At 40.3% G+C, this 26,133-nt stretch overlaps 1 protein-coding gene across 3 annotated transcripts in view; it reads right to left on the bottom strand.

Moving 5' to 3' along the window:
- LOC108505205 (sodium- and chloride-dependent GABA transporter 3) overlaps positions 1-18,942 on the bottom strand; it is a 98,156-nt gene extending 79,214 nt beyond the window's left edge. The window contains exons 1-5 of one of the 3 annotated variants that reach the window (XM_017830991.1): positions 18,869-18,942; positions 17,918-18,148; positions 14,908-15,042; positions 14,592-14,732; positions 13,136-13,226 (exon numbers count right to left, since the gene is read on the bottom strand). In XM_017830991.1, the coding sequence (XP_017686480.1) occupies positions 13,136-13,226; positions 14,592-14,732; positions 14,908-15,042; positions 17,918-18,137 (587 nt within the window). In that variant the 5' untranslated portion in view covers positions 18,138-18,148; positions 18,869-18,942. The other 2 variants (XM_017830990.1, XM_017830992.1) reach the window with 2 other exon arrangements.
- Positions 18,943-26,133: the final 7,191 nt, after the last annotated feature.

Genomic DNA, 26,133 nt, shown 5'->3' with positions numbered 1-26,133 from the left:
TTTCCCTGTGACTGTCTAATCTGTGCTAATTGTTGTCCAATCTGTGCTAATTGTTGTCCAGTCTGGGAGAGGCTGATCCATGCATCCAGACTGCAAAAGAAACAGCTTAGAAGGAACACACACTTTTAAAAGAACTCAACAGAGCACACAAGATGCTAAAGATCTGGGACAGTGTTCTCCACTTACTTACTCATATGATAAACTTTAACAAAATTTATGGTGAATGCTAAATATAAAACTCTATGAAACAAAAAGCTAGTGATTTACTTTCTAAGCTTCTCAGAACTTATTACTAAAAATATACATATTGCATATAGGACAAAGTGAAAAGAAAAATTACCCTTCAATAAAATGAACCTAAAAAGAGTCTTGTTAGTTCTCTTGTCAATTTATTATTGTATTTCTTACTTGTACTGTTTTCCAGGATTTCTCTTTTCTGGTGCAATTTGTTATCTTTTGACACACAAAACTTAAAGAATGGTACAATATTGTCTTAGATAACGGGTAAAGAACATTCTATGTAATAGCGATATCAAAGCTGGGAATAACTTTTCATACATAAATCAAACAGCCTTTTCTATACATTACAGGACTGCATATTGAAAGATAGCTGTCAAATTTCTGAGCTTCACTGCCTGAGCAAAAATTAACAGTGTGAAGAAAAGTCTTGTTAGAAGAATCATCCCCTAATGAGGGACTTGGACAAAAATGTGTGGGACACCTCTCCCTTTCATAGGAGGAGAAGGTATATTTGAGCAGGGATCACCCTTATAACTGCAAGCCCCAGAGTATAATAGAGTCCTAGAATGGTTTGGGTTGGAAGGGATCTTAAAGATCATCTGCCGTGGGCAGGGACAGCTTTCACTAGTCCAAGTTCAGAGCTCCATCCATCCTGGCCTTGAACTTTTCCAGGGATGGGGCATCCACAGCTTCTCTGGGCAACCTGTGCCAGGGCCTCACCACCTTCCCAGGGAAGAATTGCTTCCTAATATCCAATCTAACCCTACTCTCTGTCAGTTTGAAGTCATTCCCCCTTGTCCTGTCACTCCAGGCCCTCGTAAACAGTCTCTCTCTCTCTTTCCTGTGGGCTCCCCCCAGGTTCTGGTAGGCTGCAATTAGGTCATAATCCCAATTCCCTCAGCCTTTCCTCCCAGCAGAGCTGCTCCATCCCTCTGACCAGCTTGGTGCCTCCTCTGAACTCACTTCAACAGGTCCATGTCTTCCCTGTGCTGGGGACCCCAGAGCTGGGTCCTACCCCTGTAGGGCACATAACATCACCTCAACGCTGCATCACCTAAACAAACATCAAAACATGGCAAGACGAGGCTCAGGCTGCGTATTAGGTTGGTTCTGATCTTACCTGCTGCCAAAAAATACAATCTGGAATTAGCAGGAATGAAGGGGAAAAGCTTTCAGAAGACCCACTGCACCACGAGCCAGTGCATGAACCCTGCTTTGGCTTCCTCACCTGAGGAGCTCAGATGATGACATGGGCAAGAATGACATACTGACAGTGTTAATACCATTTAGAGGACTGATAAAAGAATAATTTCTCTTCAAGGCATTTTCTTTCAGGCTTTCTTGTTTCCCCTAATACTTAGGAATACTTAGTCCAGTACTTAGGAAACTAAAAGTGAGCTGGTTGTGTCAGGTTTTTTGCCAGTGCAGCAGTGTGGTAATCCCTGAAATACCTCCAGAACAAGCATGGATACAACTATTAAGTTAAACAAACACAAACTCCCGGTGAATTTGTAGCAGCTTTAGTCGCTACAAGCATGTGAAATGAACAGTGTGGGTGCCAAACTCTCACTGCAGGTCAACGTGGGCTGACACTTGGACTTTTCTGAAAGTTAAATATCCAGAAGTGGCAAGGGATACAGACCCTGTGCACTGTCAAAACATCTCTTTTTAAGGTTTCATGTAAACTCTGAAATGGAGAATATACCATCCATCGGTTTCTAAAAGTGCTACAGATTATCCTGGATAGCTGCTTGTACTCTCCGGCCATCAGTTTTCAATGATTAGAAAGTATTTCAGCTTTTAGAAGATAATCTATAGGTTATACATTAAGGAATCTCCAATAAATTTCTCTCAAAGTGTAAGGTTTAATTTCAGGAAATCCACTTAGTACCACACTTGGCTTTTTTTCCCCTCAAAGCAGCAGACAGACAACTCCCAGTGGTCACATTAGCAAGGATCCCTCAGCTAGAGCTGCACAGCTCTAAAATATTTACCTCTTACAGTATATTTAGTGTGACCTACACATAACACAATGAATTATTTCTAGTTGAGCCGTATTCGCTGCTATTCAGCCTGCTTCCTTCTTCTTAACTGTCTGACAGGGTTGAATGTTGTTCCATTTATTACACATTTCTATGCATATTAAATGAAAAAGTAAGATTAAACTTTCCACTGGAGATTTTTCTCTAAAACTTGTTATTGTAAATAACAACCCACATTTCTTGTCTCAACCCTTGTCTCGTTAAAGTCAACACTTAAATTATCTGAATATAACGTGGCATTACTTAGCAGCTACTGTGTAGATACATATATTACCTTTTTTATTTTTATATGTGTGCATGTTTTTGTATATCTGTATGAGACAGAGAGTGATGGATAAACACAGAACACCCCACTTCTGTAGCCATTCCTGACCTATTTTCCTTCAACCTCTTTCACTGAAGTCATGGCAACTTCTTCTTAACCAAGCCTGAGTGTTTAATCCTGTCAAATAACTTCTTTGTGCTGTTCCACTCACCTCTGCTCTAGAGTTTCTTGGTGCTCTCTCAATATATCCAATGAATCCCTCAGTCTTTTTGCAATTTTCCCTCTACTCATCTCTGAAGGAGTCATCCAGTGACAAAAATCTCTCTTTTTATTCACCCTGAGTGGCATAAGTGAGCTCAGCACACAGCACCAGCTGCCAACTGAGAGCACCCAGACGAAATGGGTGGCTCTCAAAATTTGTGTTGAGCCTTTTAGACAGTCTGTAGAGCTGTACTTTGTCATGCACTATTGATTTAACCTTAATAATGAGAACTACAGACAGAAAATATTGCAAACTATTGCATGAGCTTGTAAAACAGTCTTTCATAGTGAGCTCTTGGCTACAAGCTCATGTAAAAAGTAATGGTAAGCTCTTATCTCTTCCACACAGAACAGGCCAAAATAAAACCATTACCTGACTGGCAAAAAAATAAAAAAAAATTGAAAAAATTACTCTGTCAACATATTTCTCACAATCACTGGCCCTGTACTAAACCCTAGTTACAAAAATAACCCCTAAGACATGAAAAGAAGCAGGGGAAAAAAGGCAATAAAGAAAAACTTACAGGTCAAAAGAGAAAAAAGAAAGCTGCAAACAGACAGGAGCTATTTTGGGAGGTCCCAAATCCTTTGTCCACATTTATAGCTCCTGGGTCTTCATAAAATACCAGTTGCAAATTACAGTATGATTCTTAATTAAATTCAGGTAAATTCTAACGGTTCAGTTTCTCATTTACGAACTAAAACCAATAGTTAGAGTTCAAATAATTAAACAATAGTTGTTGCAGGGACTTTGAAAAGGCATCAATTATTTCCCTTTCCACACAGAGGACAGCTGTGCGTGTTTCAAGGCCTGCACTGATGAATATTCTGTAGCTTTTGTAAGAATTCCATAGCAGTATTTAGTGAGCCTTCCTCAGGAAGTCCTCCTGACACAGCAAAACAATTTTGCTGCTATATAAGAATGTAATGGAAAATAGTGAAAAAAATTAACAAAAAAAAGTGTTGTTCTTTTTTTGTTTTGTTGTTTGGTTTTTTCCAGCCTGTGTTCACTCTAATTTTTTGCACACAAGAGAATCTCTCCTTTAATTTGATTTCAAACCCCAAGCAACCACTCTTTCTGTTAATGCCCTGAATCTACAAAGCTGCACTTAGAAAACACTTTTAAAACATGTCTAAACTTTTTTTTTCCTCTTGTAATGACACTTTTTCAAGAGCCAAAAATAGATAGAGGTTTTCTCAACTGCATGGAATTCTGTGCTTGACACAGTCCCCATGCTGAGATAGCCAAGAAGATGAATGTGACTGCTCTTTAATGTTGTTTTCAGTTGCTCGAGTGGCTGTAAAATCTCTTGCTGACCAAAGTCCTTCAGATTCTCAATTCCAAGATGGGGAGAAAATCTAGTGGGGAGAAAATCTAGTGGGGAGAAAATCTAGTGGGGAGAAAATCTAGTGGGGAGAAAAATCTAATGGGGAGAAAAATCTAATGGGTGCACTCTTGGACAAGCTATTATTTACAAGGCCACAGGCACATTTAAAGGATTCCACAGGTACTGAAAAATATGCCTTGGAAGAGTTACATGCAATTTGTTTGCACATCAAGTCTTGCAAATCCAATTCCCACGGGGAACTGGGGAAGGAAATTGTTCTTGGAATGCAACTTTTCAGCCTGTCCTGTGCAAGACCTCTCTTCTCTAGGGGAGTTACAGGAGGGACTAATTGGTTTCAGGCAGCAAATGCCACCAACTGTATTGTGCTTCTAGTTTTCTGGATTTGAAGTTTGCTTAGACACTTGTAGGAGGCTGCAGGTAACTCACAGAGGAGGGGGTGAGCTCGCTTTTTTAATTGCACAAACCCAAACATAACTGAAAGGAGGCCTTTCAGCAGAGGTTTTTTCTGACGTAAATAACAAAAAAAAAAAGGTGATTAAAAAAAAAACCCAACTCAAAAAACCAAAACAAACATAGGAAAAAAAAAAAAAGCAGATGGAAAAAAAAAAACCCCGAACACAACAAACCAACAAGTTATGAGAAACCAATTAAACCCCCAGCAAAGCCAGAAGAAACATGCCTGGTTATTTTGGCACGTGCTGCTATCGACTGATTTGGCCAAACCTGTCATGGCACAACCAAGTTTTTGCTAATTTAGACCTCTGACTTTTTTCATTTTACTCCTGCAAGCAAATTGTGCTTTTTTCATGGAGTTCTTTCCTTATAATAGAAAAAAGTTACATACATGTCTTTAGACAAACATTCCTATGTTAATAACGATAATAAAAATGTCCATAATGTTCCCAATTCTTAAAAAAAAAATAAATTACCATTCTTCAGCAAAACTGAATGTCTAAGCCAGCAGCTTCTAAAGGGCAGTTTTTTAAGCACCTCACTCATCTCCCTGTGTATGTTTTCCAACTATGAGTAGATAATAATTTCATTGCTAGAACTTTTACAAGTCTGTAACTAAGTGATATTTTAAATAGCTCATGTATGACCTTTGCTACAAAAATGTACTTTCTATTTTTGGCCACAGTGCAGGTCAAACTTTTGCCATATTTTAATATAAGAGCCAATCAAATGCTACAAATTCTCAAAATGCACTTAAAGTAGTAGATAGTGAAATATTTCAGATATCACTCATAAAAAATTAAATATTCTAAATATCTAGGCAAATAACAGATTAAATTTGTTCATGGTACCTTTACAATCATATAAAGGTTTATTACTACCTTAAGTACATACAACTGCTGAAAAGGAGTTGGTAACATTTTAGAGTTACTTTTCCAAAACATGAAGTTGTCTCCTAACACCAAGTTTTTATTATTTAAAACTTTCCATTACAAAATCCTATATTCAGATATAAGTGTATTTATTCAGACTTGTTCCAGACTGTTTAAACAAAGGGGTTTTTTTTATGATGATTAGCTTCAAAAAAGTTAATGGCAATTCTTGACTGCATAAGAAAATAATATTTATTGTGATAAGCTCACAGCCTTATAGTTGAACTAAAAAGAAATGCACACACTGCCAACAGACTTCATCAAGAGATGGATGAAACCTTCCTGGATTCCTCCATAAAAGTACTACAGAGCTGCATGTTTACTAACTTTGCATAATTTACAGAACATTGGGAAGAAGAAAACACTTGGAGGAGCAGGAATTAGGGAGACTGGATAAACTGGAGTGAGTCTGTCTGGACAAGGAGCCCAGGCCCTCACAGCAGCACACAGGCATGGGGAGAGGAGCAATGAGCAGAAGGAAGAGCAGCCTGTGATTAGCTGGCCAAGGAATTTAGGGAGCAGAGGCAAACTGTTTAGGGAGCTAAGGCTGGAGACCAAGTGTAATTTTGGGAAGCAGTCAGTTGACTGGATCAAATGATCAGGACTGGGTGGCTGGAGGTGGGAAATAGAACTATACCTGACTTAGAGACAAGTCAGAAGACCATGAATTGCCCAAGAAAAGAGATTAAACTGAACTGCCCAAAGAAGGGGCAGCAGTGGGAGGCATATTTGGGAATGGCAGGATTGGATGTAATCATAAGGAATGATGCTAAACTGGATAGTTGTGGTGGAAATGCCATGCAGGCATTAACATGGATCAGGGATTAACACATCAACTGAGGAATTAAAATCAGCACTGAGATGTCTCACCCCTGGCCCAGCAGCAGGATAGTGTTCAGGTCTCTCTGAAGAGACCTTTCCAAGAACTAAGATTAGAAACGTGCAGAATGAAGAGTTGATTTCCATAAACTCAGAGAACTGAGACCAGGACAGGAAACAGGCAAAAAGCTCAGCCCTCCTGCTGGAAACCCACCTTCCCTGCCCTCCTTTAGCCTAAAGGCTACAAGGAGAACTCCAGAGCTGTTAAACTTCCTGCTGCTCTGCAGGAGGCTCAGTCCGAGTTATCCCTCTCTCCTGTTAGTGCTGTGTATCAACAGCTACTTCTTTGCCACAAAGCCTGAACTGGATGGTCTAACTATTAACTCTTAACATATTGAGTATCAGAATAGTCTCCCCCCAATTATTCTCGGGTAACCTTTTCAATCTGAACCATCTCAATAAATACTGTGGCAGTGAGAGAATGATCCTGTCCAGTTCTAGTTGTGGCAACACCCTGAGAAGCCAGACGTTAAACCCCAGTCCATACTCCATGATTATTTAACTTTTATACAAGGCTGAGTGAGCTCAAGAGAAGACAGTGAAGTTCCCAACCTGTACAGAACACATTCAAGGAAGTGAAACGTATATTCAATTTTTTGCCAACAAAACACAGAAAGGAGAGCTTTCTAAATAGTCACTAGAGAAAAGACAACAAAAATTCCTGCTTTTTTTTTTTTTTAAAAAAAACCACTTAAATATTCATGTAAGTGTAAAAAAAAATGTTTTGTTTGGAATGAAATAGCAGTTATTGTTTCAACCATGGTGTCTTCAATTAAGTAACTTTATATTAATATTTGGCCAAAGCTGACTTTCATACATTTTCTTGTTCCTTTGTTGGAATAAAAATTGTGCAACCTTAATGCTAAAAAAGTGTCTTGCCCACCCCCATACTTAGCACTTTTACTCTCTCTGTAGTTCAGATCCCGTTCTGTAAAATGGGAATAATTTGAACTTACTGAAATTTTGTGAGGATGAATGAACATGTAAATAATCAAGAAAACCATGATGGTACAACCACAGGCACTACGAGCACCCGAAGAAGCCTTGATTAAATTAATAACTTTGTTCATTTTCTTATGTTCTATCTTCTCCTTATTATTAGGTTCCTGCTCTGCTGACAAAAAAAGAACAAATATTGAATACCTGCACAGTGTTTGCTCCCTATCCATCCTCTAACAAGATCAAAGCAGATATGTTGACAAAATATTAGGCAGTCCTTCATCTCAAGATGATCATGTTCATAAAAGGTGTGGATTTAATAGAAATGATGTTGTGCAGTTTTATTTCCTAATACACAAATACTTGACTTTGCAATTTCTAAGGTAATTTTTTTCTCCATAGTAAAATTGCTACGTACAATATTCAACACAAAAATCAAAAAACATGGAAGTTCATCTTTCTGCTTCAGGGTTCATCCCTCGATACAGAAGAAATCCACTCTGCATTTTGTCACCTATCCCGTTTACTCCTTTCAACTGAGCTCAGGAAAAGTCAGTGATCTCGAGGCAAAACCAGACGAAGAGCTCACATGACTCCAAACAAAAAAGCAATTTTCACACGGCCTCTTATGAACTGAGCAGAAACAAGCAAGTCTGGCACGACTCAATGTCCTACAAGACCTGCACAAAGGGCCTGGTTCTGAGGGGTGCTGGAGGTCCCTGGGTACTGAGCACTGCAGGATCAGGCTCAACTTGCTAATGACTTCTCCTAGTGCCGTGGGGATTAACCACAATGTGACTCCTGCACTCATTTGCAGCCTGAATGAAACAGGAAAAACCTCTTTTTGACTTTGCAAGGAATGAGTTTGTGCCTTTTCCTTTTTGCTGAGAACAGCCCCTTTTCTTTTCCCTAGACAAAACCAATGTTTTTTTTCTCACTAGGCTTTACTTGGAAACGCTAAGGATGTGTCACCCTCTCCAGAGAGTGACAGGCCAACAACTAGACCTTCTTTAACAGAGGACTAAGTTGTTGTTATACAGCCAATAAAAAACTATTGAGGTGGAATCAACCAAGGGTCCTCTTTCTGTCCAGCTCCTTTCCCAGGCACTGGAAACCTCAAATTCCTGACCATGGTGACAGACTGGAGTAGCTGCCAAAAGAGCACACAGACATGGCTGATGCCCCCCACACCTGCCAGGCAATTTCTTCTCCTAGGAAAGCAGAAAAAACAATGGAGCAGAGCATCCTCTCCTTTCTATTCTGTTTCCCAGGCTATAAATACATCCTCACCTAATGCCACAGCTCTCTTCCATTGGGCTGCTTTAACATATCAGGAATTATCAACACTGAAGCTGCTATTGTTAACTGTTTAATGTTTGGACACTAAAAATTCCATGTGCTGTGCCTAGAAACTATGATTATTGCTTTTTCTTAGAAAATCCTTAAACAGTGGATGAGGGAAAAACCATAAATGGGAGTCAACAGGCCATTCTCTGAATGCTGGCACCAGTAAGAAGTGAAAAGTGAAGTTTCAGACTCTTGCCTGTCCTTTGGAACACAGCAACAGAGAGTTTGAAGAATAAGAAGTGAAATTTTATCAATTTAGGTGCTTACCTTAAAAAGCTGTACATGCAGATGGAATGTGAGACTTCTCAAGGCTATGGCTTTTGAATTATGGTAAAAAAATCCTTAAATCTCCTAATTTTTCCCAGTTGTCAACATTGATACCAGTGGTCAGTGGCAAGTCTGCTCACATTTAAAACATTAACAGCGAGGGCCTTTTTTAAGTAGGAAAACAAGAAAAGAGTGTCCAAACTCCCAAACTTTGCCTGCTGCTCCTCCAGCAGGATCAGCCCCTTTTCACTGCAGAGCTACAGACGAGGAGTTATCAATTACAGGCTCCTAATAATATTTTAAGTTTTGAACTTGCTGCCTGTGCAATGAGATTCTTCTGAGCGTAGCAAAAGGCATTCAGAACCTACTGCAGTGTTTGTCTCTATAGTCTTTTGCTATTTTTTTAAACAAAGAACAATCCATCCAGGACAACAATTAAGCCTCTGGGTGACCCAGCTATCAAAGCAGGTGGAGAATGCTGAAGTATCAGAGGCAGCATCCTCTGTACAGACCTGAGGAAGGGGAACTCTTGGTCTGCAGGCCAGAAAAGCTTCATAGTACTGTAAAACATCCTCTCAGTCATCGCTGCACTTGGGTGAGATGATGCTCAGCTTGAGGAATAGATTTAGGAGCAACCAAAGCTACAGAAGCAAAAAAAGCTACAAATATTTCAGCAGAAAAGCTGAAGGCTTTGTTTGCAATCCCCAGCCCAGCTGAGGACTTGGATTTGCTTCCAGTCACGAGTAAATAGGGGCTGAGTCTTATAGACCAGATAATAAAAAAGACACAGTAGCACTAATTAAAAGAGAGAAGACTCCTTTCCAAAGCCAGAAATCAAGACATCCTTTTGGGCCTGGTGTATTCATTTTTGCACAGATAAAACCGAATCCATCTTGTTCCCCTGCACTTATATGATGTAAATTCTGTGTGATACCTGTGCCTCCCTCAGCATTGGTAACTCTCACACTGACACCATCGGGCTTCAAAGCAACACACAGCACTGCTAAAACATGCATTGGGGAATGACTGAGGCTCCCCCAAGCATTTTTCTTGTTAGGTTGGGTTTAATTAAAAAAACCCCTGAAGATATGGTAACTACTGTAGGGGACTGTGGTAAGGTGCTATCAAAGGAAAGCTGTAACCTCAGCCTGACAGTTTACAAATGCAGGATTGAGTCCTTCATGTAAACGAGCTCCCCATTCAGTAAGTAAATAGGATCACTATTCACAACAATTACCACTCTAATCCACAGATTAACTCAAGATTGGATGGTAACAGATTAAAAAAAAAATCAAAACAAAACCAAAAAACCACAAGAAAACAAACAAACAAAAAAAAACAAACCCAAAAAACCCAAAAAGCCACAAATCTTTTTCCCCAACAGCTGACCCCTCACACAATAATTTGGCTGTATATGGCCACAACTTAGAGAAATCTCAATTGCAGCCTTGGCATGGCAGAGAGCAAAGTGTAAATGTTCTGAATGCTACGGTTGTTCAGAAGAAACTGAAAGCCTTCCCTCTTCCCCTCACGGTCACCACCTTAATTACCACTAAGGAACCCGGTCGTTATGCAAATGAACTCAGTCCTGGGACTGGGGATTGAGGATTCTCACACACTGTCAACATGAGCTCTGAAAATAGCAAAGAGCAGATGCTCAGTGCAGTCCACAGGAGCATCTTTCCTCTTGCTATTTGTTTCAACAAGTCTTTCAATAAATTTACTGCTCCAAAAATCAGAATTTACAAAGGAGTAAAGCAACGCGACAGGAACAAGACCTCTGGCTAAGTGAAATAATATTGCTGGTAACACTTACCTACAGATTAGAAGATGAATTTCTGAGCAAATTAACGAGTCTAGTTCACTTTGTATTAATTCCTCTCTGATCTGCCTTGCACATCTATACATAAAAACCTCCACTGTGCATTTATATCTGATATTTAAGAGACATAATTAATTACAATCTTCTCTTAGTTCTGAATAGTTATTTTAATGCAACATGAGTCCTGACACTTATTAAAGCTCATTCTCAAACTAGTGTGCCATATCTATTTTAAATTTTGAAGCCATGCAACATCATACCTACTTCAATTTTAACAAGGCAAGTAATTTTCTCAGCAGGAAAGGACTGCATTTATTTTCTGAGGGTGAAAAACTGGGTAACTTCTCAGTTTTGCTTGGAGAAAGTAGATAAGTTTAATATCTTAAGCTATTTTAGCCAGCAGGCTGTTAGTGTTACGAAAAGTTTGTCCACAGCACAATAAAGAAAGAAGTTCCAAATAAATGACAAATTATTTTGTTTACCTTGTCTTTTTTTTTATTTTTTTTATTTTAGAAGTGTAGGAATATATATACGCAAGACTGTAAAACAAGTTTGAGAAAAGACTAAATCTGATTATCCCTTCTAGTTTCATAAGCCATTCCTAACTTATCCAAAATCAGGTAGGCATATGTGCCCCAAATTTTAAGGATTTCAACTCCACTGTAATTTGCACTCAAGTTTAGCTGTAGACTCATGTTTGGCTTCATTTTTAGAGGACTCTGAGAAGGGACATGCTTAAAATGTATTTGTATGTGCATCAACATAGACTGACATAGGAATTTAGGCAATCCAAAGATGAACAACTGACAAACCCCCACAAAACCCTAGAAACATGAGGAGACAAAACTTAGTCTGTGCCCTCTATATAATTTAATTAAATGTTGCTTACTCCTCTGGATAACTGGAGCTACCATTCAGTGGCTGAATTGTGAATATTTCTGAATGAGCAAAAAAATACAGCAGGTGAATTATGTTAGTACTGGAGAAAATACTTTCCTCATTTACTCTAATTATATGAAATCTTAATTCAAGTTATCCTAAAGAGCCATAAGACATTTTTGGTACAATGATGAAGTCATAGCAATAAAAGATGTCCCCTAAGAAACTCTTATTTAGTCTGAAACATTATCTAGGGAGTGGGTAGAGTTGATATACTTTGATTTAATACTTCGAGTGTCTTCAGATTATTGAAAATTTTAACAGAAAATGAAGTTACAATTTTACCCAGGGAGTTTATGCATCTTTCATATTGTTCAGGTTTAACTTAGTTTGGGTTTTTTTTTATTTTATTTTTAAATAAAGCAGTATTATTTACTAAAGCAACACTTACTGCCCATGAAGGCTAAATTAACTGATGTAGCAAGACAAAAAGGTTCAGAGAGAGACAATAGCACATGCCCATATTCAAGGTAATTGTGTCAATGTACAGTTCCCCCTTCAAGGGCACTCTTAATTCTTGGTTCTTTCAAAGTGTAGCTGTTGCTCTCCTGAACATAAAACAGAGCTCTAAGCATACAGCCTTAGATTAAGGCTCTGTCTTAACAATAAAATTAATAGGTCCTCAAGAAATTCTAGTTACCCAGAATTGTGTGACACACATTAGATTGTGAGATCATTGAGTATTAAAAGTAACATTCCATTTCTATGACTGTCTGGACACACACTGTGCCCTGCAAGAAACAAATATGCTACTGAACTGCATTGATTAAATATTTAGAGTGAGAAAAAAAAATACGCCACCACAAAAGCAGACCATGCTTTGCAAAGATATACTTTTCTTCTAACAGTCTAACTAGAAATCAGAATCCAGGAGACACGAGAGAGTTAAACTCTCCCATTATTCCAGCTGAATAACTAACACTTACATGGTGCTTTAAAATATAATGAGATGCAGAAGACAGAGTGTTAGACAGCTGAAACAAGGATGAAGATGCAGCTCTCAAACTCTTAAGAAACATTTGGGAAAAAAAAATTACAAAAATATTTTAAATCCTCTTTTTTTCACCTCTGCCTCCTCATTAGTATGGGTTTGAGGCTCTTTCCTCCAGCAGCAGGAGCCAAGCTCCCGAGCAAGTGGCACACTTTGTTCTGTGTTCTTTCAGGATATGGAATTCCTTTCCTTGTAGAAAAAAAAGAGTTAAAAAAAAACCCTCCTCTAAAAAAAAAAAGAGTTAAAACCCCTCATCCTGACTCTCTTTGGCTGTATAAGAAAATTTCCAAAGGAACTCACATCACTAAGTGCCATAATAGGGTTACAAGGTACCTAATCAAGTGTAAACAATCGAGTTATTGGGAGATAACGAATAGTCTGATCAAACATTAAGTTCATGTGCACTTACTCCCAGAATTCCATCACTGGAGAAGTGGCATTTTGTAAAGAGACTTGACTGCAGTTGCTCATATTAAGTTTTTGAAATTCCACACAGTTTTCTATAAAAGAACAAAAAAAAGTGTTTGTTATATTGAGTGCAAGTCCATTTTTTCTTGCCCGTGCACCCTGTGAAGCCACCATTCTACAATACATTTGCTGTACGTGCAACACTGTGTTTTGATCACCAGACCACAGGCCTATCCCAGAAAAATATCCATGACCACTCTCCTGTAACGCTTCCCAAAGGCACATTTCAATGGCAGGGCCAATGAAACCCCTCAGGCAGAAAGACATGTCGAGAAACTGAGGCAATGGATTGGGAATTACAGCATATTCCAAATTCAATGGCTTATGGCAACAAACGGCCAGCAACAAGCTTCCACTTTGCCTTAATATGGCAAGTGAATAATCCCTCTGGCTTTTTATTATTATCATCTCCAGCACAGAGAAGGGAGGCCAAAGCAGCTCAGCGTTGCTGAGTTGACGTGTCGTATTTGAACAGCCAACAGCGTTGGCCAAGCTCCTCTGCTGGGTTGCCACAACTGATACCAAAGCCTTCCACATCCATTGGGCCCAAGACTAGTTCCCTAACATTAGCTGTAAGATTTCAGGCAGTTTTAGGTGTGCTCAAAGGCCATGACAATGGCCATTTAACAGAAAAACCTGAAAGACAGTACAGTTGGTACGTGGTTTGAAATAGGAGAGCGATATAAGGAATAAATACACAAACTTCAGGAATAATGGAAATAAGGGCATTGGTAGGAAACCCCCCCCATAGGTGTTTGTGATCTACAAATGCGATAAGCAGTGAATTACACATAAAAATATCAATGAAGGGAGACAGATGAAGAGCCCTGTACTGCAAACCCTCACAAACACACACCTCATCGTTCATGCAGGAGGCTACTTTGCATGCTGTAAGAATTATGTATGCAACTAAATTTCCAGAAGGAGCTTGATGAACATTTTCCCTCAACATCTGGCGTTTGAAAGAGCAAATCCAAAGATCCACATCTAATATTTTTCTCTCCATTCAAATGCCTCCTGATTTCATTAGAGTGAAAGAGCAAGACTGCAACCTGTCATCAGGTCCGTCTCTGCAGCAGAATTCACTCACTGAATTTAGGGAGAATAGGTATGATTGCAAATGAGAGTCTTGGGATTTAGCCAGAATATCTTACAGAAATAAAAAAATCCAAAAGCATCTTCTTCTGCAATATATTCTACAGGAACAAATGCTTATACAATGACCTAAACCAAAAAGGTATGAGTAAGTGTTCACTCCGGGTTTCCTTTATCGTGGGATGTGATTGGCCCATTTGCAGTGACTTTTCTACAAGAATAGTTTTGCTCATGGCATTTTAATGTATTAATAAATTGTTTGGAAGGTTTTTGTATAGGGATAATCTTCACTGAGGTCATACCTGTATTCCATTCATGCCCACAGGTAGCCCAGGGAAGTTCTGTAGTAAAGCAGTTAAACAAATAGAAGATAGCCCATGCTAAAATAATGATGTAATATACATTTAGGTGTGCCTCTATCACTTGGGTAGCATAGCCAATGCCTAGAGAAAAAAAAAAATAAGTGAGATATGAGAGAAAACTCCTGCTTTTCAGGTAATTTAAAAACAAATGCTTACTATTGTAAATATATCTTAACTTCAATTTTGATACAACTGATTTCATTTTACTTCAAGGTCAACGCACTCTTTTGCAGTAGAACACAGAAGGGTTTGTTACCTTCAAACAGAGGGCAAACTTTCCTCCAGCATGTAATGCCTCCTTCACTAGTGAACTGTCCCAAGGCCGTCTCCAGGAAAAATACTGGTATTCCACAGCAAATGAAAAAAACCACGTATGGGATGAGGAAAGCGCCTACAAGGGAATATTGAGTGGGTGTTGGTTATAACGAATGCAGTTCCTTGACAACTGAGTGAGAATTCTCCTAGTAAAGGAAGGATCATTTAGCTCTCTCTCAGGCATCAAGTTGACAGTGCAGGAAGTGTTTACTCCTGGCCCCAAATACCAAAAGTTACCTGTAAGTCAATGTCTTGGACTAAAAAAGGCCAGATCAAAGTTCCTCAGCATAGGCTAAAGTCTGCTCATGTGTCTCTCAAACACTGAAAAGATTACAGTCTTGCTCAGCCACAAAGTCCTGCACTGATCATCAACCACATCAGTCTACACTATCTTCTCTTCCTTGCTTTTCCCCGGAAAGAAGGAATGAAGAAATTAAATCCAAGAAGCCCTTTGTATTTTATTTACATAAGCCTGATGATAAAGATTATGGAAAAGGAACAGACTTTAGAACTGCTTATAAGAGCAGGAAAGCAGGATTTTGCCTGATCAGCTAGAAACATTAATGTGAAATTCTAGGGAAATAACAAAGCATCAACAATTCTGTCAGATGCCCCCAGCAAACTCCAGCATAGCTTATGAACCACATCAAAACTCAAACACAACCAGTAACAACTGCTGTGCTTTAGTCACCTTGATCAGAAAGTTAAGACAACTAAAACCAGTTACTTTTACTTGCAGTTTGTTTCTTCAGAGCCAGCACAGCACCAGAGATCTCTTCACTAGTAGTCTCTTCCCTCAGCTGGGAAATTTTCCTATAGCTGAATCTCATCTGCCTCTCAAGCAATCCATGAGGATTTCACAAAGACTGGAATCCTCACAGCTAAAACATGACTTCTCTGCAGAATTTACTGTGCATATTGTTTTGAACAAGATCTGCATAGGCCAGGTGAACTGCTGGCCAGTATCACATCCAGCTCACAATCACAGTGAGTTTAACATGGCAACTCGTTGAAATCCAAAGTATTTGCTTTGACTGGTTTTCCAACACTGTTCTACCGCAGGTATACATCATGAAAGTCAGGTTTCCCAACTTGTAAAAAGATCATATTCCAAGAAATATCAAATTCTAATAAAAAGAAATTAATTTTCCTAAAATCTCCAAATAAATATCTACAAGAACAACCTAAAATTATAGAAGCTTATGCTTACACAGCCTGTCATGACTCAGAGGAAGTGCCAGAGGGAGGTCAGAGCTCCCAAGTTCCATACTAGAGCTTCTAGGTTTGTTCTGTATCTAGCAAGTTATTTCATGGCTAGCTCATGTATTTTACCATTGTCTTCACTTACCACACACTAAGCAGTTTGGTGCAGCAGATGTAAACACTGAAAACAAACTCTGGTCTAATTCCACCAAGGCACTCTGGAGAATTACAGACCCACAGGTCACAGACCAAGCCTTCATTGAATAAAACTGGTCAGTGGCAAATTCCCCGAGGTGCCAGGACGTGACCAATTAGATCACACACACTAATTCTATTCTTAAGGAATAGAGTAGTGATTCAATATGATATTTGAGTACGTTCTTTACCATCAAATAAACCAAAGCCATGATTAGAATTCTTCCTACCTAATGTTAGAGCCTTTAAAAAATGATAGCATCACGTTTGGACAAGGTAGCACATACCTACAAATGGACATGGAAAGGTGGCTCTGTGGGCAAGAAAATGACACACCAAAGATACATTTCTATTTTTTCCTCTTCCAAAAGTTCTCTGGGAACACTTTGACAACCAACGAGAAACTGTCCTGTATATCATATCCAGCATATTAATATTTAAGTACTAACAGCAGTATTTGGTAACATCATTCTGGAAAGAGGTGAACTCCTGCTATCTTAGTTCTGCCCAAGTACAGATATACAGAGAAAGGCACTGCAAACAAACATGTCTTCCACAGCACTATTAGTCTTAGAGAAACAGCAGACAAAATGGGCCAAAACCATGCCTGACTTCGGACAAGGAGGGACAGGGAAAATAAATTTGGTGCATCATTGTTAGCGAGGAAACCCCTCGTGGGACAGAACTTTGCATCTCAGCCACTGACATACAATTTTCCTCCCAGCCCCTGTGGTTACACTCACACTGCCTTGAGCAGGGAGAATGTTGAACCCAGTCCACAGAATTCTAAACTGAGTTTTTAATTTACTTTTCTTTCTTCATTGCTTCATAAGTCACAGATGATGTGCTTATTCTCAACTATCATATATCTTACACAGTTTGTACTTAACTATGACCAGTACATGCCACGTGGTCTTACTTCTGTACGAGTTAAGTCTGCTCTTTTCTCTCTCAAATAACATTCATATTTTAAATTTATTAGTGTTTGCTCTCTTCTTTGAGCAACCATGAGTTTTTCATCTGCCCCTACCTTACTGTAGGAACTGGGGAAGCACTCAGGAAGAAAACAAGTACACTGAGTAACAAAAATTTCTACACGATGAAGAATTTCGTCTTTGTGGCATTATCAGAAAAAACATGCATCTTCTCCAAAGTATTCTGCTTGAAAAATAAACTGTTACATTCTTTCCTGTGTCAAACAAACTTATTGAAGTATGCTTGGGTCTGATTGCCATGTAGAAGAAAACACAGACCGTATTACTCTAAGGGAACACTGGCTTCTTCTATATTAAATATCTCATGAAAAAAAATACAGCAATATACTAACGTAAAAGCAACTCGTAAAAGTAACCCACACAGTGTTTCTAGAAAAGGAAAGAGAAATATGATTTTTTTTCTTAGTTGTCAGATGTTTTACACTTCCCTCTCTGCACATATGCTGAAATCTTGAGCTCGTATCTCTTCCTAGTGTAATAAATCACTGCAAAGCGTCCTTAACTGTTTATTTCCCACGTTTAGGGTGAGCAGTAAATCAACATATGATGCCATCTTACCTCCTCCATTCTTGTAGCAAAGATATGGGAATCTCCATACATTTCCCAACCCAATAATCTCCCCTGCCACAGAAAGCACAAATTCAACTTTATTGTTCCAGTGACCTCTTTCATGAACTTTCTTATCGTTGCTGTGGACGAGGTTGGTGCTTGAGGCTTCCGGGTCCAAAGCATCTTCTGGCTTGCCATTAATTATAGGAATAGTCTTTTCAGCTGTCATGTCTTTTCAGCCTTGGGGAGAACAAAAGGAAAACACACAGATGTTTTGAGACACTTGCTAGTACTAATCTTCAATGACTAAAGTCTCTCAGCATGTCACTGGCACCCATGTAAATTGGCAGGTGCAAGTGAAGGAAGCTGGGAAAGTTGTAAAGCAGGCAAAAAAAGGAAAAGACGGGGGGAAAAAGAAGCTTATATAGAAGAGAAGGAGTTGATTTCCAAGCTGAGACAGATAACTTAGGAGAGGATAGTGAAGCCTTTCAAAAATCCCTCCCCAAGCAAGGATCCCAGCTTGACCAACCTACCAGAGGACAGAGATGATCTGCACCTTGCGGGCACCCAACTGAGAGCAGAAGCAGACGGGGATGTGGAGGAGGGGGCCTGGACGGTTCTGGCCTGTCTGGAGGAGCAGGGAAGCTCCGGGACTACTCACCCAGGGCTCTGCCCGTGCCTGCGCGGCGGGGACAGGGGCCGGCGGTGGCTGAGCGCTGCGCTCCGCGCGGATCGCCCCGAGCTACCGCTCTCCGCTCCGCCGCACAGGAGACACGGGGCGGCACGGCCGGGCAGGGGAAGGCGGGGAGAAGGCGGACGGCGTTAGGATACCGAGGGAAGCTCGCCCTGCCCGGCCCGGCGGGGGTAGGATGCTCCCCACTCTCGCTGCAGCCGGGATTTGCAAATGCTCAGCCCTTCCCCGGAGCGATGGTATAACACCCGCCTCCCCCCTCCGCCCACCTCAGGCTGTCCCGCCAGCTCCCCCCTCCTCCTCTTCCTCCTCCTCCGCCACCAGCATCACCAGCCGAGCATCCCCAGCCTGCGCTCGCCCGCCCCGCGGGGGCCAGCCAGGGCCGAGCTCCCGGCAGTTCCCAGCCCTGCGGGTGGTTCCCGGTCCTGAGGGCGGTTCCCAGCGCCGCTCCTCTCTCCCCCGAGCCGGGGCTGTCCCGCATGCGGCGGGGGGGGGTGCGGTGTGGCCGTGCGGGAGCGCCCGCCCCGCACCTGCGGCACCGCAGAGCCCGCCCGGCCCGGCCCCCGCCGCAGCCGCGGGTGGGGTGGGGTGGGATGGGATGGGATGGGGGGGGTCTAGCGCAGGCCTGGCGGGTTAAAAAAAGGAACCCGCCACAACAGATGACACCGATTTCAGCTGGAAAGGACTGCGGGGGGGGGGGGAGGGGTTGAGGGACAGACGGGATAAAAAAGAAACCTAAGGGGAACATTTGGAAAGTGTGGAAACAATGTGGGCGCTTTCCAGTTACACTAGGAGGAAAATGCAGAAGAGCAGCCCGTGTGGGCACTTCTAACCAGGGTTTGGCTTAAAATTCAAGCAAAATAAGTCTAAAAGAGAAGCAAGAATAGGAGGATACTTCCTCCTATGCATACAAATGGTTTTGTTTCAGGTTAAATAAAACGTCTCAAAGAAAGAGGTTTTTTACCTGTTAAACCCCGCACGCCCTTTTATTTTTGTAGTAGTTCTCTCATTTCCAGCCCAGGTTTCTCAACCCAAACTAAATACCTCTTCTGTTCTTCGTCTCTGCAGCTTCTCCTTGGCAAATGGCAGGACCAGAGGCAGGTTCCAGGTTCAAATCTTCCCTTGGATCCACATTAAATTGCAGGTATGATCACCAAGGCTTTGCTTTGCAACTCCAGGAGATGCACTTTGGAACACAGTCTCCTAAATCTGGGATTTCATTTAGGCATGCTGGAGAATGCTGTCCCAGGACAGCCTGCTCTTCCATGTGAATTCTCTTCCTCTACATCCCCATGGACTTTTCACCCTGCTAGGAAATCCGTTTGCCAGCGCTTAATGGAAGACAACGGAAAGATTCTCAAGCATAGATTTTATATTAACTTGAGCTGACTTTGGAACCTAGAGCTGGATCATACCCTGCTTGTACATGTAGCCTCAGAGTGTTTATCATTGAAGCTCCTACTGTGGTTTAAGTTTTTAGAATTTTGCTTGTAAGTTATGCATGTCACAGGCGTGGGCACTGGGGCCTCACCCTACATTCTCTGTCAACTCTCTCTCACATAAACTCCTGCACCTAACAGGTGCAGGATGAGGCTCTTCCATTTCTTCTTCATACCAACATATATAGCACCAGTCAAACCTATATTGTGAAATGAAAGACTGCCAGAGTTGATAAAACTGCAGAATTCTGATTTTGTTTTTAAAGCATCCTTCCCAGAGATATCATTACCAGTGCTGGGCTTGATTCTGGGTGGGGCTTTTTGTGGCTTGTCTTTGTTTTTAATGCAGCTGATATTCATTAATTGAGGATGGAATAGATCAATTTTTTCCAACCTGGCTTTGCACAAATCAAACTCAGCTTTGAGGGTTTTTTTTGTTGTTTTATTTTTCTCCCCCCCCTTCTTCCTTTAGTTTTCAGCAGGGATCAAAACAGACACTGTTTTTCTGTATTCCAGCCAGGCTTAGCAGGCTCAACAGGAGACACTTAAACATCAAAGCTAAAACTGAATTCTCATTTCGTTCCTGTAAGTAATTCTAAAAATGGAGGCAAGCTAAGGGGCAGTAAATATTTGTCTGATGATCCAATACAGGGGAGAGACCAGTCTTCTTCAAATAGACTAATGATACCAAATTGAAGGGTCCTGCTGCAAAGGACAGTCTATAGGCAGATGAAAAAGGTGTTTAATCAGTGATGATTTGTTCAGTATTTGAAAAGTTTAATTCCTGTTGTCAAGTGTTTTATCCACTGCTGTATTCTTGCACTGATTCCCATTCAGTCTCCCACCAATTGAAGTGTTCATGGAAGTAATAGTTAGCTGCTAATCTTTGTGAAATGCAGCACCTAATTTACAAGAGAAAACTTCACAAATTTTAGAATGGTTTGATAACCCTGGGATTTTTTTTTTAATTATTATTCTGGTGGAGTCTTCTCTGTAGCAATGAAAAAAATTCTCTGGTTTACAGGCTATGTCTCAGTTCCATCACTAACTGATGTATGTCATGCTCCTCATCATGAATTCATGCCTGCTTTTCCAGCATGTTGGGAGACCTGCATGTAACCTGCAATCAGAGCTCAGCTCAGGGGTGGGATGACAGCAACCTTGGAACTGTAAGGCAGGAGACCAATAACCAGCAGTATCAGAAGGTTGTTGCTAGTAAAAACAATAACTACTCCTAAAACATCAGTACACTACCTAAAACATTAGTACATATTCATAGAAGGACCTGCAGTATCACACATCAAGTATTCCAGTTATGTCCAAGCAGATTCCTTCTGCCTTGTCTGCTCCTCATAATGGAGCATCAGTTCTGCAGAAGGCTTTAGGAGTGCTGCCCCCAGCTCACTCACCACAAGTTTCCTGGCCATTCCTTTCAGGCCCCACAAAGCAAATGCTGTGCCTTAACAAAGCAATTCAAGTTCTGCTTTATTCAGGTTTGTCTCCACACGCCCAAGGAAAACTTTACAACTCTATGCAGGCAGTACAGGGGTGGGAGTGGAAATCAGATGTTTCTGCTTGGTGCTGTGAAATACCAAATGTTCTAAGGCTACATTTATTTAGATTGTAAATTGAAATTAATAGAGATAGGGGAAGTTATATCTAGAGTAACGTGAGAAAAGAAACTCCAAGAAAAGCCATGTTCCCACAGGATTCTGACAGGATGCTAAAACACGTGGCCCAGATGTACATAGATATTCCCAGAGGAATAATCACTCTATCCAAGCCTCTTTGGTTACTTCCAGAGCTCATATTAATTTGTTCTGTTCTAGGATTTCTGCCTGGTCCATACTTTGAAGACACAAACACACAGCATGGAAATACCAACACAGATAATAGAGATATCAATGCAATGTTCACACAAGTGATTAATGGCAGCAAAAGTATGTGATACAGCTTTGGAAATTAAAAACCTTGGCTCTGGCTCCATTTCTTCTCCTTATTGTAACTCTGTTATTTTCTGTGTTGTTTCTGCAATTCAGAACCCTGTGACAGTATAATTGAGGGGAGGAGGGAACAACAATCCTCTCCAGATTTAAAAACTTCAGTTTAGATTTGATGTAAGCAAAATCTGCACAAGCCTTTACACAATGACTTCACAAAGTTGGACTCTTCATGGGTAAATAGCTACACAAAAGCAAAGAAATACAATAAGGATTTCATTAGTGATAACAATCTGACACAATATTTTGGATCAAAAGCCTCAAATCACAAAGCAATTTGTGAACATATAAGATGCCTTTAGCTATTCTGTTACAGAATGGACTTCAGTCACAAAGCAATTGGCTGTCTGATTTGTGCCTAATCAGTTTTCTGCAAGGAGAAAAAAAGATTTATTTGTTGTAGATAACTTTAAGTAAAGCAACAACTGATTGTTGGGCTTCTATTTAGAAAGGCTTAACCATTATCATTGTAGATATCTCTCTACTTAATTTATTGCCTGTGCCACACAATGGTTGAGATCCTGACTTTAGAATTGAAGGGAGCAGCAAAAATCACTTTTTCATCTGTTGATGTTGCCCTTTGGGGACCTTTTGCTGTCAGTCTGAGATCCATATTTTCTTTGCTACGTATATTTTATCTTCCAGTATCTCGAGCTTCCTAAACATGAGTTTTACAGAGAGCCAGCACTTGGACAGAACCCCCAATAGTGAGGTTTATGCACAACTTCCAAGTGAGCAGTCACCTCTGCAACTGAATCAAGACCTTGGAAGCATCTATAAATGACAGCACTAAACCAGAACACGCCTATGGAATGATGTTTTAATGTTACTTACAAATGACACCAAATAAAAGAATACCAATTAGACACCTCAGAAGAACTAGATACACACCACCACAAAACTGTCTTCCCACTAACAGTTGTAGTCAATCATCTTTCCAGATCAGAAACTCAATTTGCAGTCTTCATGCAGATATAAGTGTCATCAGCACATCTAACTCATAATTACTGAGAGGTGTTACAACCTGGAAAAGGAGTGAACTCTGAGGAGAGTTTGTGCTCGGATCCTCTGGAGGTATTTTCAACTATATCAAGATTTCAGAATTTGTACTAATAAAGGTACTCAGTGAATAACATCAGAATATAATTCGGATTATAGATGCTCTCTGCAGGCACCTAAAGTTCTTTATCTCATCCCAGACATTCTTTCTTGCTGCATAAGAAAGTGGGCATTACTTTGTGCACTGTACACTCCGGGTTTATCTGGGAAGACTGCTGGGATTCACGAAGTTTAAAAAATTTAACTTTAAACCCACACCCCGTGTGGAAAAGAGTGAACCTGACAGGAAGAAGCACCTCCCACAAGCCCTAAGCAGTGCTCCAGTGCACTTCTGTACAAACAGCCCACCGAGCCAAGCTGGATTAATCCTGGAATTTCACACAACCTGTCTTGGGTTTCAGGCTTTAGGCTGAGCCTGTAGCACAGTAATTAAAAAAAAAATATATATTTTCCAGCTTATAGATGAAACTAATCATCAACAGCTAAAGTAAATAAACATGGAAGTGTAAATATTTTTGCAATTAATTTCTCCTGCCCTGATTCAACAGCTCAGTATGATCACCTATAGACAATGTTTAATCTTCAAGGTCCAGTGCAGGTCCCTCCCAAACATGGTGACCTGTGCAATACTCACGTTCAGTGAGGGGTGGCAGTAACGCTGCACAGTCTGGCAAACGTCCTTTTAAAATACCTTAGAAGGAACAACAACAAGTTACCCTAAGAAATGCAATCCTAAGATGTGAATGAGGGAGTGGTTTGGTTCAGGTTTAGACCTGAAACAGGAGAAAAGCTCCAAAAGACAGGTCAACCTATAAGGAAGATGATTTACCTTTCCCATTCCGATGCAAAATAATAAGAAATACGTATTACACCCAAAAAATTTCAACTCAATCGCATTTTTTATTTTGGCATGTCTTTGAAATAAAGCGTAACATCAATGTATTGCTTCAAAATTAAAAAAAAGAGGTCCCATATTTCCAGAATATTTCCTTTATTGAAGTCTCTTTATCTGAAGCTGAATGCCAGTAAAGTAATTGTCTGAATAATATTGATCAGCTCTTATCAAACATGCCCTATCATATTCAGTATTTCACTATATTTTAGCACTGTCAGCATTTAAGCACTGGAACAAGACTTTAAGTAGTGTGTGTTAAGTTCCCCGAAGCAGCCCTAGGATATTCCTACAGACACTGTGTTACTGCAACTGCTCTGCCACACAAATTACATATGACAACTTGGACTAACTCAGCAAACAATCCTTTCCTGAGCCGTCTGCTGGCACATTGCTAATTAAAAATTAATTGCCTTCAACAAGGTTCCTGCAGAGCAGATGATGTGATACTGCAGATGTTCCAGCCAAGTTGCATTTCTGTGCAGTGTTGAAAAGTATCTAAAGATTTATTTTTTTTTTACTGCTTTGTTTTTTGCCATTTTATTTCGAACCAGAAATATATTCCTTTTGTTATTGTTTTTAAGTATGTTGCAGTACTTTAGTACTGAAGAAACTCCTCTTACTAAAATAATTTCTTTGCATCTGTGACTCATCAGCAGTTGATTCACAACCCAATCATCACTTAGTTGACCTCAAGCCAATACCTGTAGGATTTATAACCTGAAATTGGGTCAAAATGGAACTCGGCTGATAGAGCAGGAAACTAAATTGTTGTAAAACACCACCTCTCTATGCCTACCAAAAGCAACATCTCATTGTTTCAAGAGCCAAAAAGAGAATACTGTCACATTTTATGGCATTCCCTTACTAAAAGCTACAGCCACGTGCCAGTCCCTCTTTGTCTTTCCCAGCTAAAAGAGGGACTGTGTTATTGCAGACTCCAGTCCACTGGAAAGGCAAATGGAGAAGATACAAAAGTACCAGATTATGCATAATTTCATACCTGCTGATAAATTTTTTTTTTCTCAATGAGTTCTTAAAGGTGAACAGAAAAAAAATCAGTGACAGAAGAACCTTAGAATAAAAAGGCAAACAGCACATTTAGGTGTGCAAAGATGTGCCAGAGGAAAGAAGAACAGCAGGTGGATCCTGACTCTGCTGGCAGAGATTTCAGAAGCCCGACAATGGGTATGTGGGAGGGCAAGGGGGGACAGCTCTGAATTGCTGCTGCACTCTTTCAGACACGGGTGGCACCAATTTGGGTGTTAGGATTCAGGCACAGAAGACAAAATAGGCAGATTCCTACCAATAGGAAAATTTTCTTGAAACTTTGAAGCAGTGAAATTGTTTTAACGTGATGTTTAAAGCAGAGGTGTGAAGAATTATTTATTATTGAGATCAGTCAGGACATTTCTAATAGTTCCTACTCTCTCTCTCATCTCTGTTCCTTTCCTATCTACTGGAAAGCTGAGACTGAGCCTCCAGGACCTGCCTAAGTTACAAAGAGCAGCTTAAAATACCCTTCCCTCAAATTCTTTTCCAAAAGTCTGGCACAGAGTAGAATCACAGCACCAGAAACATCGAGCCTCATCCACAGAAAATTGAAGGCACGAGAGAAGAAGATATTTTGCAGAAGGTCATTTTGTACATAACTTATGCCAAAGGCTTAGGTCTGACTTCCTCAATATCCTGGTGTTTGTAGGGCAAGTCACAGGCAATGCACCATGCAGAGAGGAGACAGTTCATGTTCTGAAACATGAAGGTCTGGCTTCCCAAGAGGAGAAAGAAGAGTTTGGCTCATTTCTTTTTACAGTCTGTACTAAGAAAGGCAGTAGAACTGCTCAGTGGAAGGAAACAATCAGTTGGTATCCTGTGCTCCCACCATCATCTCTTAGTTTAGGCACAATGTGTGGTGAAGGTAATCCCCCAAGTAGTACCTATTTCTTAAACATTTTCTCTAAAATTTACTTATGTTTTTTTATTTTTTTTTTTTTTGGATGGGAAAAATTCCTTATGCTGAAGAATGCGAGACATCAACTTAAGAAACCAGTTTTTTTCAAAGTTTAACTTCTTCTGATTATTGTTCTAGTCATTGTTTCCCCATGACTTGAAGTGCCCAGTTAACTAAAATAGGAAGAACTCTA

The sequence above is a fragment of the Lepidothrix coronata genome, unplaced genomic scaffold (genome assembly GCF_001604755.1).
Source record: "Lepidothrix coronata isolate B3197 unplaced genomic scaffold, Lepidothrix_coronata-1.0 Scaffold186, whole genome shotgun sequence".
Classification (NCBI taxonomy): domain Eukaryota; kingdom Metazoa; phylum Chordata; class Aves; order Passeriformes; family Pipridae; genus Lepidothrix; species Lepidothrix coronata.
This window is presented reverse-complemented; position numbering and strand designations above follow the sequence as displayed.